The sequence below is a fragment of the Heteronotia binoei genome, chromosome 6, assembly GCF_032191835.1.
Source record: "Heteronotia binoei isolate CCM8104 ecotype False Entrance Well chromosome 6, APGP_CSIRO_Hbin_v1, whole genome shotgun sequence".
Classification (NCBI taxonomy): domain Eukaryota; kingdom Metazoa; phylum Chordata; class Lepidosauria; order Squamata; family Gekkonidae; genus Heteronotia; species Heteronotia binoei.
In genome coordinates, this window is record NC_083228.1 from 147,700,864 (window position 1) to 147,716,464 (window position 15,601).

General features: G+C 49.8%; 1 protein-coding gene across 1 annotated transcript in view; it reads left to right on the forward strand.

The window, feature by feature from the left end:
- The window catches only part of IL1RAP (interleukin 1 receptor accessory protein), a 131,632-nt gene that overhangs the window by 20,112 nt on the left and 95,919 nt on the right, over positions 1–15,601 (forward strand). Inside the window, exons 3-5 of the mRNA XM_060242786.1 lie at positions 3,306–3,591; positions 6,493–6,685; positions 12,440–12,605. Coding sequence (XP_060098769.1) covers positions 3,306–3,591; positions 6,493–6,685; positions 12,440–12,605 — 645 coding nt within the window. The remainder of the gene's footprint in view (positions 1–3,305; positions 3,592–6,492; positions 6,686–12,439; positions 12,606–15,601) is intronic.

The window sequence follows — 15,601 nt, forward strand, 5'->3', positions numbered from 1 at the left end:
AGCGTGCGGGGCTTGATGACGCACGTCTGGTGATGTCATTGGGCTGCGCACGCAAAAAGTAGGGTCCTTGGGGGGGCGTGAGTGCAGGGCTCTGCCTGGGGCACCCGAACCCCTAACTCTGGGCCTGTAAGTGCCCTGTCCGTAAGCCACAAACCTTCCCCTTGACAGTGTCTTCCAGCAACCTCTTAATTGTTACCTGCATCGAAGAATTTACACCATTAACCTGTAGATGCTGTCGGACTTGAGAAGCTTTCTTCTGGGTAAATGCTTAGAAATTCAGACTATGAGACGGACAGATGTTTGGCACAGCAGTGTCTTCACCAGCTTCTGGGCTGTCTCTGTGCTTTCTCTTCTGCATCTGGCAAAAAAAAAGCATTGCTTGGGAATTAAGTATTTTTAGGCTGTCATATGTGCTATTTGCAGATAGCGTTCAAAATGATTTAAAAAATTTTTTTTTTAAAACGTGATTTTGTACAGCGTTTGTATTGTCGCTCGCCAGCTCAGGGGCTCGGGAGTCAAAAGGTGGGAAGGAAATGCGTGCAATGAAATGGTCTCTTTGTGGGTCTCCCATCTGTTTTGGTACGTTGCTGAGTCATGAAGAGAGAGAAGTTCCTTCTCTTCCTTTCTGGCTGGGCAGACAGCCACAGCGGCTGAACATCCTCCTTCTCTCTTCAGAAAAACTGTGCCGGATTTCTCCTCGGCCTTGTGCCATTTCCAATCTCGAGCCAGTGGGTTCTATTCAGCTTTTTCGCTTGTTATTAAAGAGAGTTTTTAGATCTGGCCAGTTTTATTATTTGTTATGCTCTTAGACCTTTTTTTTTTTTAAAGTAAAATGTTCAAACAGTTGGAACGATTATGGGATTGGAGAAATTTAGGAAGGGCTTGAGTGGCTCAAAATGTCAGTGACCAGCATTGCTGACTCTGTTGGCCTGGATGGATCGATCTCATTAGATCTCAGAAGCTAAGCAACATCAACCAGGGTTGGTATGTGAATGGGAGACCACCAAGGAAGTCCACAGGGTTGGTATGCCAGTTTGGTGTACTGGTGAAGTGTGTGGATTCTTACCTGGGAGAACCGGGTTTGATTCCCCACTCCTCCACTTGCACCTGATGGAATGGTCTTGGGTCAGCCAGAGTTCTCGCAGGAGTTTTACTTGAAAGGGCAGCTTCTGTGGGAGCTCTCTCAGCCCCACCCACCTCACAGGGTGTCTGTCTCCTGAGAGCCAGTTTGGTGTAGTGGTTAAGTGTGCGGACTCTTATCTGGGAGAACCAGGTTTGATTTCCTACTCCTCCACTTGCAGCTGCTGGAATGGCCTTGGGTCAGCCATAGCACTCATGGGAGTTGTCCTTGAAAGGGCAGCTTCTGGGAGAGCTCTTTCAGCCCCACCTACATGTCTGTTGTGGGGTGTCTGTTGTGGGGTGGGGAATGTCTGTTGTGGGGTGGGGAAGGTAAAAGGAGATTGTAAGCTACTCTGCGATTCACCTTTCTTCTTCTTCTCCTTCTCCTCCTCTTCCTTTTCCTCCTCCTCCTCCTCCTCTTTCTTTTCCTTTTCCTCCTCCTGCTGTAATGGCCTTGTGTGAACCATAGCTCTCATAGAAGTTGTCCTTGAAAGAGCAGCTGCTGTAAGAGCTCTCTCAGTCCCACCCACCTCACAGGGTGTCTGTTGTGGGGGAGGAGGGTAAAGGAGATTGTGAGCTGCTCTGTGGCTTTTGCTCTGACCTGGATGGCTCAGATTTCAGATTGTCAGATTTCAGAAACTAAGTAGGATCAGCTGTGACTTGAAGAAGAAAATATTGGATTTATATCCCACCCTATACTCTGAATCTCAAGAGTCTCACAGCGGTCACAATCTCATTTTTATGGAATGACCTTGAGTCAGCCATAGCTATTGCAGGAGTTGTCCTTGAAAAGGCAGCTTCTGGGGGAGCTCTCTCAGCCCCACCCACCTCACAGGGTGGGTGTTGAGGGGTGGGGGAAGGTAAAGGAGATTGTGACTGCTCTGAGATTCAGAGTATAGGGCGGGATATAAATCCAATATCATCATCATCTTCTTCAGGTGTTGTTCTTGTTTTAGGTGATTTCTGTAGTTATTTTAGGTCTTATGGTTATTCTTGGTTTGGGCTCTACTAACTGTTTAGCTCTGTTCTGGTTGGCCCCGGCTAGCCTGAGCTCATTAGATCTCGGAAGCTAAATATGGTTCACCCTGGTTAACACTCGGCTGGGAGGCCAACTCCAGGGCTGAACCCTGGGAATTTCAGGGTTGCAACTATCTCTGAAGTTGCTAAGCAGTTGGGTTAAAAAGGATACAAGGAAGTCCTTCCTCACTTAAAGGATGAGTAGCACATGGAATTCAATTCCACAGGAGGTGGTGGCGGCTACAAGCATAGCCACCTTCAAGAGGGGATTGGAGAAACATGTGGAGCAGAGGTCCATCAGTTGCTATTAGCCACAAAGTATTGTTGGAACTCTCTGTCTGGGGCAAGTGATGCTCTGTATTCTTGGTGCTTGGGGGAAGCACATTGGGAGGCCTTCTATTGTCCTGGCCCCACTGATGGACCTTCTGATGGCACCTGGGTTTTTTGAATACTGTGTGACACAGAGTGTTGGACTAGATGGGCCATTGGCCTGATCCAACGTGGCTTCTCTTATGTTCTTATTTGATACAGAAAGTTGGACTGGATGGGCCATTGGCTTGATCCAACATGGCTTCTCTTATGTTCTTATGTGACACAGAGTGTTGGACTGGATGGGCCATTGCTTCATCCAACATGGCTTCTCTTATGTTCTTCTGTGACTCAGAGTGTTGGACTGGATGGGCCATGGCCTGATCCAACAGGGCTTCTCTTATGTTCTTATGTGACACAGAGTGTTGGACTGGTTGGGCCATTGGCCTGATCCAGCAGGGCTTCTCTTATGTGACACAGAGTGTTGGACTGGATGGGCCATTGGCCTGATCCAACATGGCTTCTCTTACGTGACACAGAATGTTGGACTGGATGGGTCATTGACTTGATCCAACATGGCTGTTATTATGTTCTTAAGTCTCTTGCCTTGAAAACCGCTATGGCGTCACCTCAAGTTGTCTACAACTTGATGACAGTTTACACACACATAATTATTTAAGGCCTTTATTTTTCACATATGATGAATTGCCTTGGCCTGTGTCTCTGGTGAGCCAGCATGTAAATTAATATTTCTTCTGAACCGGTGAGCGCAGGATTGTTTCAGCTTCTCCATGTGGTAAAGCAGCCCAAGAAATCTGCAACAGGCACCAATTTGCCGCTCTGTTTTTTCCCCCCTCTAGAACGTTGTGATGATTGGGGAGTCGACACTATGAAACACAAGCCCGTCTACAATGGAGAACCAGCCAAAATCAGGTGCCCGCTTTTTGAGGCCTTCTTGAAGTATAACTATAGCACTGCCCACTCGGCCGGCCTGACTCTGATCTGGTACTGGATTGGGCAAGGCCGGGACCTGGAGGAGCCCATCAACTTCCGTCTCCCCGACAACCGCATCAGCAAGGAGAAGGACATCCTCTGGTTTCGGCCTGCGCTTCTCAACGACACAGGCAACTATACCTGCATGCTCAGGTAGCCCTTTCTTTGCTCTGTTGCTGTTGTTGTTCAGAATTTTTTTTTTTTATGCCATCTCTCTGGAAATCCTGCGCAAGGCGGTTGACCAAATAAAACATAAGAAGAACATGGAATGCCACCAAAGCTGAAAACAATGATTTGAGCCATTACAAACCCAGCTGGACCAGAGAACAGGATGAAATACTCGGTTTCAAACAATTTCATTAGTAACTTGTGGTAGCATATTCAATTTCTTACATCATTAATAACTACTTTTTTCCTCTATCCCATATATTACTTTCTACCCACCCCTCCCCGCGTTACTTGACCCCCGTCGGTGTACTTAAAATATTAATATTAAAGGTACCCTTAATTAATAAGAACCAAAATTCATATTCTCCTCCCTCTTATACTTAGTCATTGTCAAAAATTGTCCAATGTCCTTTTATTTTCCACTCTTTTTCTACGTATCTTCTCAACTTTTCCCACTCCCATCTTAAATACTTCTAAATCAGCATGAAATACTGAACTGGTTCAAAGAAATCTCATAAAACCATTTGCAGGTTCCAGATAGTTTTCAAAAGCACCCAATTTCTAAAAGACTGACCCAAAATTAAAAGCCTGGATACAAAGAAACATTTTTTTTTTTTTGGCCTGGAATCTAATAGCGTAGTGGAGATGAAAGGGCCTCCCATACTGATAGAAGCCTGAACAGAACGCGTCTCACAGGTGAGGAAAGGCACCGTCAAGTCTAAAAGAGGGCCTGCGTGGGTAACAACGCAAGTCAAGGAAGCTGTAAAAAGAGGTTTCTTTTTTAAAAAGCGGAAGGTCTGTCCCGATGAATGGAACAGGAGGTGCCACGGACCCTGGCAAAAGAAATGTAAGTTAGTTATTAGGCATGCCTCTGTGAGAGTGCAGAGTGTGTGTTAATTTGAGACAATTCTTGGGGAGGGACGGTGGCTCAGTGGTAGAGCATCTGCTTGGGAAGCAGAAGTTCCCAGGTTCAATCTCCGGCATCTCCAAAAAAGGGTCCAGGCAAATAGGTGTGAAAAACCTCAGCTTGAGACCCTGGAGAGCTGCTGCCAGTCTGAGAAGACAGTACTGACTTTGATGGACCAAAGGTCTGATTCAGTATAAGGCAGCTTCATATGTTCATATGAGTAGATTCATGGAGGGTAATGGTGACTCCACATTCAGCCTCCACATTGAGAGGCACTAAACCTCTGTGTCCCAGAGCCAGGAGGCAACATCAGGGGGAAGGCCTCGGCCTCTCTGTCCTGAAGCTGGTTCTCTAGAGCAGGGGTGGCCAACGGCAGCTCTCCAGATGTTTTTTGCCTACAACTCCCATCAGCCCCAGCCAGCATGGCCAATGGCTGGGGCTGATGGGAACTGTGGCCTCTAGTCGCTGTGGCCTCTAGCCATTGATAGACCTCTTCATTCTTGAGACGTGAACAGTGATGTGTGGCTCTTTCCTTTGTCCTTTTTTTCTGCGCTGAGAAGCAAACCAAAGTGCCTGTTGGATTTCAAAGTACTCAGCACTCAGTGCCTGAGCTGTGTGAACGTAGACCTCTGTGCAGAAAGGGGTCTGTCCCATTTTCATCATCGACAGGAGCATTCTCTGTGCGGGCTTTATTTCCCAGCGCTCCTTGGTCTGGGCGGATCACACATTTTGTTGTTAATTTGAAGTCAGTATTTTAAAAGCCAACTAGAGCTGTACAGGTTAAAAATTTGACTGGCTTTTTTTGGAACAGAATTGTGATTCTTGACCTCTGCAGCTGCAAGCCACATCTTCGTCCCCCTCCTCCCCGTGGTTTCCTTTTCCTCTTAAGGCTAGAGAACCAGTTTGGTGTAGTGGTTAAGTATGTGGATTCTTATCTGGGAGAACCGGGTTTGATTCCCCACTCCTCCACTTGCAGCTGCTGGAATGGCTTTGGGTCAGCCAGAGCTCTCTTATCTGGGAGAACCGGGTTTGATTTCCCACTCCTCCACTTGCAGCTGCTGGAATGGCCTTGGGTCAGCCAGAGCTCTCTTATCTGGGAGAACCAGGTTTGATTCCCTACTCCTCCACTTGCAGCTGCTGGAATGGCCTCGGGTCAGCCAGAGCTCTCTTATCTGGGAGAACCGGGTTTGATTCCCCACTCCTCCACTTGCAGCTGCTGGATGGCCTTGGGTCAGCCGTAGCTCTGGCAGAGGTTGTCCTTGAAAGGGCAGCTGCTGTGAGAGTCCTCTCAGCCCCACCCACTTTACAGGGTGTCTGTTGTGGGGGAGGAAGATAAAGGAGATTGTGAGCTGCTCTGAGTCTCTGAGAGCCAGTTTGGTGTAGTGGTGAAGTGTGCGGACTCTTATCTGGGAGAACCGGATTTGATTCCCCACTCCCCAACTTGCAGCTGCTGGATGGCCTTGGGTCAGCCGCAGCTCTTGCAGTGGTTGTCCTTGAAAGGGCACCTGCTGTGAGAGTCCTCTCAGCCCCACCCACTTTACAGAGTGTCTGTTGTGGGGAGGGGGGGTGGGAGGAAGATAAAGGAGATGGTGAGCCGCTCTGAGATTCGGAGTGGAGGGCGGGATATAAATCCAATATCAACTTCTTCAGAGTAGACATTCACTTGGAATTCTACAACTGGAACTCCTGCCATTTTTTTAAATTAAAAACTCAGTTCTGGAGTATGAGGGTTGAATTTTAAGAATCACCAGGAGATGTAGACCCAGAATTCACAGCACTTGTGTTGGTTTCTGTCAAAACATTTTGTGGCTCTGCGTTGCTTATGAAGAAGGTCTTTCTTTCCCTTGTCTCAAATCTGCTGATTCTTGATTTCTGTGAACAAAAGTCAAATTTATGCATCTTCCGAGTGAATAGCTTTTCCTATCCTTCATCAGTGGGTTCAAGGACACGAGATCTTTTTCTTTCCCACCCTCTCCCAGAAATGCTACCTACTGCAGTAAAGTCGCTTTCCCCCTGGAGGTGGTCAACAAAGACGCTGGGTCTTGCATCAGCCAAGTGGTCAAGCCGGACAATGTGATGTTGTACTTGGAACACACCAACGTCAACCTCATCTGCCCGGATGTGGATGGTTATTTTCCTGCTGGAGTCAAGCCGAAAGTCCGGTGGCTTCGGGTAAGAGGACGTGTGTTGGCCAGGGGGCTATTTTTGGGATGAGAGAGAGATGTCAGGTATTCCCTCTAAGACTGGGATCTCTAACCCCTGCTCCATGGACCGGTATCAGTCCGTGGCCTGTTAGCAACCGGGCCATGAGTTGTATAATTATTTCATTATATATTACAATGTAGTAGTAGTAATAATCATAATAAGACGACGACATTGGATTTATATCCTGCCCTGCGCTTCAAATCTCAGAGTCTCAGAGCAGCTCACAGTTTCCTTTCCCTTCCTCCCCCACAATAGACACCCTGTGAGGTGGGTGGGGCTGAGAGAGCTCTCTCAAAAGCTGCCCTTTCAAGGACAACTCTGCCAGAGCCATGGCTGACCCAAGGCCATTTCAGCAGGGGCAAGTGGGGGAGTGGGGAATCAAACCCGGTTCTCCCAGATAAGAGTCCGCACACTTAACCACCCCGCCAAACTAATAGAAATAAAATGCAAAATTGTATCATCCAGAAACCATCCTCTCCCCCCCACCACCTCCTCCGGTCGGTGGAAAAACTGTCTTCCACAAAACCGGTCCCTGGTGCCAAAAGAGTTGGGGACTGCTGCTCTAAGATGAGTGAGTGTGAGCAAGCTCACATTTTTTTTTTATCCTCCAGCTCACATGTTTTTGGTCTTAGCTCAAGAAGGCTGGCCGGAGAGCAAAACTGTGTGAGCTGGAGGTTAAAAACGTGAGCTGGCTCACACTAACTCAGCTAAGAGGGAACGCTGGTTCCGTGTTCCTTTGCCACAGGATTTCAGTTCTGTTTTTAACCACGGAGCATTCACAGTCCTTTTCGTACACCCCTCCCCTCCCCTCCTCCTGACCAGCCGCTGAGAAAGGGGAAGAGGGCACCTGCCCTCAGTCCTTGTAACTGTGCAGCCGTCGGAGGCTTGCAAGTCCCACTGCCACCCCATCCCTGGTGGGTGCAACCGTTCCTTAGTTCGCTGCCACCACTCACTGAATTTGTCACTGCCGTCTCAGAGGGACAGTGAGACCCCCGCTGGCTGAATCTCCTGGCTTGGAGGTGAAATCTCCAATCTTTGGGGTGGCCCTGGAGAGTTGGCAGCTCAAAAAACAGGCCTCTCCATTCCTTTCCCTTCCCAGGGTTCCCTTTCCTTTCTTGGTGATGAGCAGAGCAGGGGAGACTAAATGGTCAGAGCACAACTCCGGTAGTTAATTCCAAAAATATAAGGACTTATTCAAGCCATATACATTATAAACAGGGAACACGTATATTGATTGGGTAAGGCACACTACGAGGGAAAGCTTCTACTGGGGACCAACAGGGCACAAATAAAGCAGAAGAGAAACGCAGTCCTCTCTCTCTACACTCTTCCCTGACTACCTCTCTCCCTGGGAGGTCGCAGTGGAGGACAGGGTCTCTTCTCCACCAGGCCTCCAGCTGTCCTTCACCTCTTCCTCTGGAAACCTCCAGTCTACCGCAGACTGGTAGCAGCTGAATGCCCTGGGGTTCCAGCTCTGACTTGCAGGGTTCTCAGCCTGCACAGCCCTTCCACAGGGGTCTCTCTTACTCTCCAGCAGAGCAAAGTTTGGTGTAGTGGTTAAGTGTGCGGACTCTTATCTGGGAGAACAGGGTTTGATTCTCCACTCCTCCACTTGCAGCTGCTGGAATGGCCTTGGGTCAGCCAGAGCTCTCTTATCTGGGAGAACCGGGTTGGATTCCCCACTCCTCCACTTACAGCTGCTGGAATGGCCTTGGGTCAGCCAGAGCTCTGGCAGAGGTTGTCCTTGAAAGGGCAGCTGCTGTGAGAGCCCTCTCAGCCCCACCCACCTCACAGGATGTCTGTTGTGGGGGAGGAAGGGGAAGGAGATTGTAGGCTGCTCTGACACTCTGTCCTTGAAAGAGCAGCTTCTGGGAGAGCTCACTCAGCCCTACCCGCCTCACAGGGTGTCTGTTGTGGGGGAGGAAGGGAAAGGAGATTGTAAGCCGCTCTGAGACTCTGTCCTTGAAAGGGCAGCTGCTGTGAGAGCCCTCTCAGCCCCACCCACTTCACAGGATGTCTGTTGTGGGGGAGGAAGGGAAAGGAGATTGTAGGCCATTCTGAGACTCTGTCCTTGAAAGAGCAGCTTCTGGGAGAGCTGTCTCAGCCCCTCCTGCCTCACTGGGTGTTTGTTGTGGGGGAGGAAGGGAAAGGAGATTGTAGGCTGCTCTGAGACTCTGTCCTTGAAAGGGCAGCTGCTGTGAGAGCCCTCTCAGCCCCACCCCCCTCACAGGGTGTCTGTTGTGGGGGAGGAAGGGAAAGGAGATTGTGAGCCGCTCTGAGACTCTTCAGAGTGGAGGGCGGGATATAAATCCAATATCTTCATCTACCTCACAGGGTGTGTGTTGTGGGGGAGGAAGGGAAAGGAGATTGTGAGCCACTCTAGACTCTTTGGAGTGGAGGGCGGGATATAAATCCAATATCTTCATCTACCTCACTGGGTGTCTGTTGTGGGGGAGGAAGGGAAAGGAGATTGTAGGCCACTCTGAGACTCTGTCCTTGAAAGGGCAGCTTCTGGGAGAGCTGTCTCAGCCCCACCCGCCTCACAGGGTGTTTGTTGTGGGGGAGGAAGGGAAAGGAGATTGTGAGCCACTCTGAGACTCTTTGGAGTGGAGGGCGGGATATAAATCCAATATCTTCATTTACCTCACAGGGTGTGTGTTGTGGGGGAGGAAGGGAAAGGAGATTGTGAGCCGCTCTGAGACTCTTCGGAGTGGAGGGCGGGATATAAATCCAATATCTTCATCTACGTCACAGGGTGTCTGTTGTGGGGGAGGAAGGGAAAGGAGATTGTAGGCCACTCTGAGACTCTGTCCTTGAAAGGGCAGCTTCTGGGAGAGCTGTCTCAGCCCCACCCCCCTCACAGGGTGTTTGTGGTGGGGGAGGAAGGGAAAGGAGATTGTAAGCCGCTCTGAGACTCTGTCCTTGAAAGGGCAGCTGCTGTGAGAGCCCTCTCAGCCCCACCCACTTCACAGGATGTCTGTTGTGGGGGAGGAAGGGAAAGGAGATTGTAGGCCATTCTGAGACTCTGTCCTTGAAAGAGCAGCTTCTGGGAGAGCTGTCTCAGCCCCTCCTGCCTCACTGGGTGTTTGTTGTGGGGGAGGAAGGGAAAGGAGATTGTAGGCTGCTCTGAGACTCTGTCCTTGAAAGGGCAGCTGCTGTGAGAGCCCTCTCAGCCCCACCCCCCTCACAGGGTGTCTGTTGTGGGGGAGGAAGGGAAAGGAGATTATGAGCCACTCTGAGACTCTTCAGAGTGGAGAGCGGGATATAAATCCAATATCTTCATCTACCTCACAGGGTGTCTGTTGTGGGGGAGGAAGGGAAAGGAGATTGTGAGCCGCTCTGAGACTCTTCAGAGTGGAGGGCGGGATATAAATCCAATATCTTCATCTACCTCACAGGGTGTGTGTTGTGGGGGAGGAAGGGAAAGGAGATTGTGAGCCACTCTAGACTCTTTGGAGTGGAGGCCGGGATATAAATCCAATATCTTCATCTACCTCACTGGGTGTCTGTTGTGGGGGAGGAAGGGAAAGGAGATTGTAGGCCACTCTGAGACTCTGTCCTTGAAAGGGCAGCTTCTGGGAGAGCTGTCTCAGCCCCACCCGCCTCACAGGGTGTTTGTTGTGGGGGAGGAAGGGAAAGGAGATTGTGAGCCACTCTGAGACTCTTTGGAGTGGAGGGTGGGATATAAATCCAATATCTTCATTTACCTCACAGGGTGTGTGTTGTGGGGGAGGAAGGGAAAGGAGATTGTGAGCCGCTCTGAGACTCTTCGGAGTGGAGGGCGGGATATAAATCCAATATCTTCATCTACGTCACAGGGTGTCTGTTGTGGGGGAGGAAGGGAAAGGAGATTGTAGGCCACTCTGAGACTCTGTCCTTGAAAGGGCAGCTTCTGGGAGAGCTGTCTCAGCCCCACCCCCCTCACAGGGTGTTTGTGGTGGGGGAGGAAGGGAAAGGAGATTGTGAGCCGCTCTGAGACTTCGGAGTGGAGGGCGGGATATAAATCCAATATCTTCATCTACCTCACAGGGTGTGTGTTTTGGGGGAGGAAGGGAAAGGAGATTGTGAGCCACTCTGAGACTCTTTGGAGTGGAGGGCGGGATATAAATCCAATATCTTCATCTACCTCACAGGGTGTCTGTTGTGGGGGAGGAAGGGAAAGGAGATTGTGAGCCGCTCTGAGACTCTTCGGAGTGGAGGGCGGGATATAAATCCAATATCTTCTTCTTCTTCAAAGATTGCCCACTTCTTGCTCGGATCAGACTCTATATAGAGGTCGCCCCACCCCTTGAGTAAGTTCTCCTCCTGCCCCCCCCCCCCACTTTTTAGGCCCACGGGCTGCTGGGCCCTGTAGGTCAGAGGAGGAGGACATTTTGAACTACATATAGCAGCCATTTGAAAACCAGCCCACTGCCAGCACTTTTAACCATTTCGTTACAGGCCGTCCAGAGCAGATGTGGGTTTCATGCAGCTCCCCTCGTTGGGGCAAAACAGTTTTGGTTTTCTGTCTCATTGATCCATCTCTGTTCTTTGGGGCTAAGAGGAATGGCTTCCTTTGCCCGACCTCATCCGTTTACAGTCAAATCCCAGCCATCAATTAGCAAAATGAAACCAGCCCTCCCAGGACATCACTTTTTTTTGCAGATGGCAAATCGTCCACCCCGCTCATAAAACCCCATTAAAAATAGTAGATTGCCTTCATCCGAAGCAGCAAGTAAAGACAGGAGAAAGGCAAAATGCTCCCAATGGCCAGCGTTTGTGATGGGAGCAGTCGCCCCCCCCCCCGAGTCTTCCGAAACTGTCAAGCAGCCAGTTTGGTGTAGTGGTTTAAGTGTGCGGACACTTATCTGGGAGAATTGAGTTTGATTACCGACTCCTCCACCTTCACCTGCTGGCATGGCCTTGGGTCAGCCAGAGCTCTTGTAGGAGTTGTCCTTGAAAGGGCAGCTTCTGTCAGAGCTCTCTCAGCACCTGCATGAGGCAGGATGCTGGATTAGATGGACCACTGGTCTGATCCAGCAGGGCTCTTCTGATGTTCTTATGAAGGTCTTGACCTCCCTGCCCTGTTGTTGGCCCTCCAGAGGAACTGGCTGGCCCCTGTGTGACACAGGAGGCTGAGCTAAATGGACCACTGGTCTGATCCAGCAGGGGTTTTCTGATGTTTTTATGAAAGCCTCGGCCTCTCTGCCCTGTTGTTGGCCCTCCAGAGGAACTGGCTGGCCCCTGTGTGAGGCAGGATGCTGGAGTAGATGGACCCTCACTGGTCTGATCCAGCAGGGCTCTTCTGATGTTCTTATGAAGGCCTTGGCCTTTCTGCCCTGTTGTTGTCCCTCCAGCGGAATGGATTGGCCCCTGTGTGAGGCAGGATGCTGGACTAGATGGACCCTCCCTGGTCTGATCCAGCAGGGCTCTTCTGATGTTCTTATGAAGGCTTCGGCTTCTGTACCCTGTCATGGGCCTTACAGAGGAACTGGCTGACCACTGTGTGAAACAGGATACTGGTTTAGATGGACCATTGGTCTGATCCAGCAGGGCACTTCTTATCGTTTTATGTAGCCCTTGTGTTGAAATAATAAGAGCCAGAAGCAGGTTAAGCAGAGCCAGGAGAGTTCTTGGAGTTGGATTTTCTTCTCTCCAGAATTAGCAAAATATGCTGTGCATATGAATTGCTTATGCATTTCTTGTCCCTCACACAGTGTCTTTCTCTCCCTGTGTCTGCAGAACTGCAAGCTCATGGAAGACTTTTACGAGCGGTACCCCAACGGCCTCAACCTCACGTTCGGCATCGTACGGGAAGTGTTCATGGGGGACTATACATGCAGTGTGACCTACAAAGAAAATGGCCAGGACTTCAACCTGACTCGAACGCTGAGGATCAAGGTGGTAGGTAAGGAGGAGACAGGGAGAAGTATATCTTTTTTTGTGGGCGGGGGGCAAAGGGGGGGGGCTGTGAGGATGGGGTCTCTTGTCATGTGATCACTTTAGGGGTGAGGCCAGTGATAGCTAGGGCCTTTTTTTTAGCAGGAATTCATTTGCATATTAGGCCACACACAACCTTGATGTAGCCAATCCTCCAAGAGCTTACAGGACTCTTAGTACAGGGGCCTACCGTAAGCTCCAAGAGGATTGAACATAAGAGAAGCCATGTTGGATCAGGCCAACGCCCATCCAGTCCAACACTGTGTCATATAAGAACATAAGAGAAGCCATGTTGGATCAGGCCAGTGGCCCAACCAGTTCAACACTCTGTGTCACATAAGAACATAAGAGAAGCCCTGTTGGATCAGGCCAATGGCCCCTCCAGTCCAACACTCTGTGTCACATAAGAACATAAGAGAAGCCCTGTTGGATCAGGCCAGTGGCCCATCCAGTCCAACACTCTGTGTCACATAAGAACATAAGAGAAGCCCTGTTGGATCAGGCCAGTGGCCCATCCAGTTCAACACTCTGTGTCACATAAGAGAAGCCATGTTGGATCAGGCCAATGGCCCCTCCAGTCCAACACTCTGTGTCACATAAGAGAAGCCATGTTGGATCAGGCCAGTGGCCCAACCAGTTCAACACTCTGTGTCACATAAGAACATAAGAGAAGCCCTGTTGGATCAGGCCAATGGCCCCTCCAGTCCAACACTCTGTGTCACATAAGAACATAAGAGAAGCCCTGTTGGATCAGGCCAATGGCCCATCCAGTCCAACACTCTGTGTCACATAAGAACATAAGAGAAGCCCTGTTGGATCAGGCCAGTGGCCCATCCAGTTCAACACTCTGTGTCACATAAGAGAAGCCATGTTGGATCAGGCCAATGGCCCATCCAGTCCAACACTCTGTATCACACAGTGGCCAATAATTTATTTATATATATATATACACACACACACACACAAACACACACACACACACACACACTGTGGCTAATAGCCACTGATGAACCTCTGCTCCATATTTTTATCTAACCCCCTCCTGAAGCTGGCTTTGCCTGTAGCCGCCACCACCTCCTGTGGCAGTGAATTCCACGTGTTAATCACCCTTATAAGGATTGGCTACATAAATGGGGTGTGGCCTAATATGCAAAGGAGTTCCTGCTACAGAAAAAGGCCCTGGTGGTAGCTCATCTGTTTGCCATGCAGAAGAACACACGAAGCTGCCTTATTCTGATTTAGATCTGTGGTCCATCAAGGTCCATTTTGTCTACTCAGACTTGCAGTGGCTCTCCAGATGTCAGGCAGAAGTCTTTCACATCACCTACTGCCTGGTGCTTTTTACCTGAACATAACATAAGAGAAGACATGTTGGATCAGGCCAGTGGCCCCTCCAGTCCAACACTCTGTGTCATGTAAGAACATAAGCGAAGCCCTGTTGGATCAGGCCAATGGCCCATCCAGTCCAACACTCTGGGTCACATAAGAACATAAGCGAAGCCCTGTTGGATCAGGTCAATGGCCCATCCAGTCCAACACTCTGGGTCACATAAGAACATAAGAGAAGCCCTGTTGGATCAGGCCAGTGGCCCCTCCAGTCCAACACTCTGTGTCACATAAGAACATGAGAGAAGCCATGTTGGATCAGGCCAGTGGCCCCTCCAGTCCAACACTCTGTGTCACGCATAAGAACATTAGAGAAGCCATGTTGGATCAGGCCAATGGCCCCTCTAGTCCAACACTCTGTGTCACATAAGAACATGAGAAAAGCCATGTTGGATCAGGCCAGTGGCTCCTCCAGTCCAACACTCTGTGTCACGCATAAGAACATAAGAGAAGCCATGTTGGATCAGGCCAACGGCCCCTCCAGTCCAACACTCTGTGTCACATAAGAACATAAGAGAAGCCGTGTTCGATCAGGCCAGTGGCCCCTCCAGTCCAACACTCTGTGTCACATAAGAACATGAGAAGCCATGTTGGATCAGTCCAATGGCCCTTCCAGTCCAACACTCTTTGTCACATAAGAACATAAGAGAAGCCATGTTCGATCAGGCCAGTGGCCCCTCCAGTCCAACACTCTGTGTCACATAAGAACATGAGAAGCCATGTTGGATCAGGCCAGTGGCCCCTCCAGTCCAACACTCTGTGTCACATAAGAACATAAGAGAAGCCATGTTGGATCAGGCCAGTGGCCCATCCAGTTCAACACTCTGTGTCACATAAGAACATAAGAGAAGCCATGTTGGATCAGGCCAGTGGCCCATCCAGTTCAACACTCTGTGTCACATAAGAACATAAGAGAAGCCATGTTGGATCAGGCCAGTGGCCCCTCCAGTCCAACACTCTGTGTCACATAAGAACATAAGAGAAGCCATGTTGGATCAGGCCAGTGGCCCATCCAGTCCAACACTCTGTGTCACGCATAAGAACATAAGAGAAGCCATGTTGGATCAGGCCAATGGCCCCTCCAGTCCAACACTCTGTGTCACATAAGAACATGAGAGAAGCCATGTTGGATCAGGCCAGTGGCCCCTCCAGTCCAACACTCTGTGTCACATAAGAACATAAGAGAAGCCATGTTGGATCAGGCCAGTGGCCCATCCAGTCCAACACTCTGTGTCACATAAGAACATAAGAGAAGCCATGTTCGATCAGGCCAGTGGCCCCTCCAGTCCAACACTCTGTGTCACATAAGAACATGAGGAGCCATGTTGGATCAGTCCAATGGCCCTTCCAGTCCAACACTCTGTGTCACATAAGAACATAAGAGAAGCCATGTTCGATCAGGCCAGTGGCCCCTCCAGTCCAACACTCTGTGTCACATAAGAACATGAGAAGCCATGTTGGATCAGGCCAGTGGCCCCTCCAGTCCAACACTCTGTGTCACATAAGAACATAAGAGAAGCCATGTTCGATCAGGCCAGTGGCCCCTCCAGTCCAACACTCTGTGTCACATAAGAACAT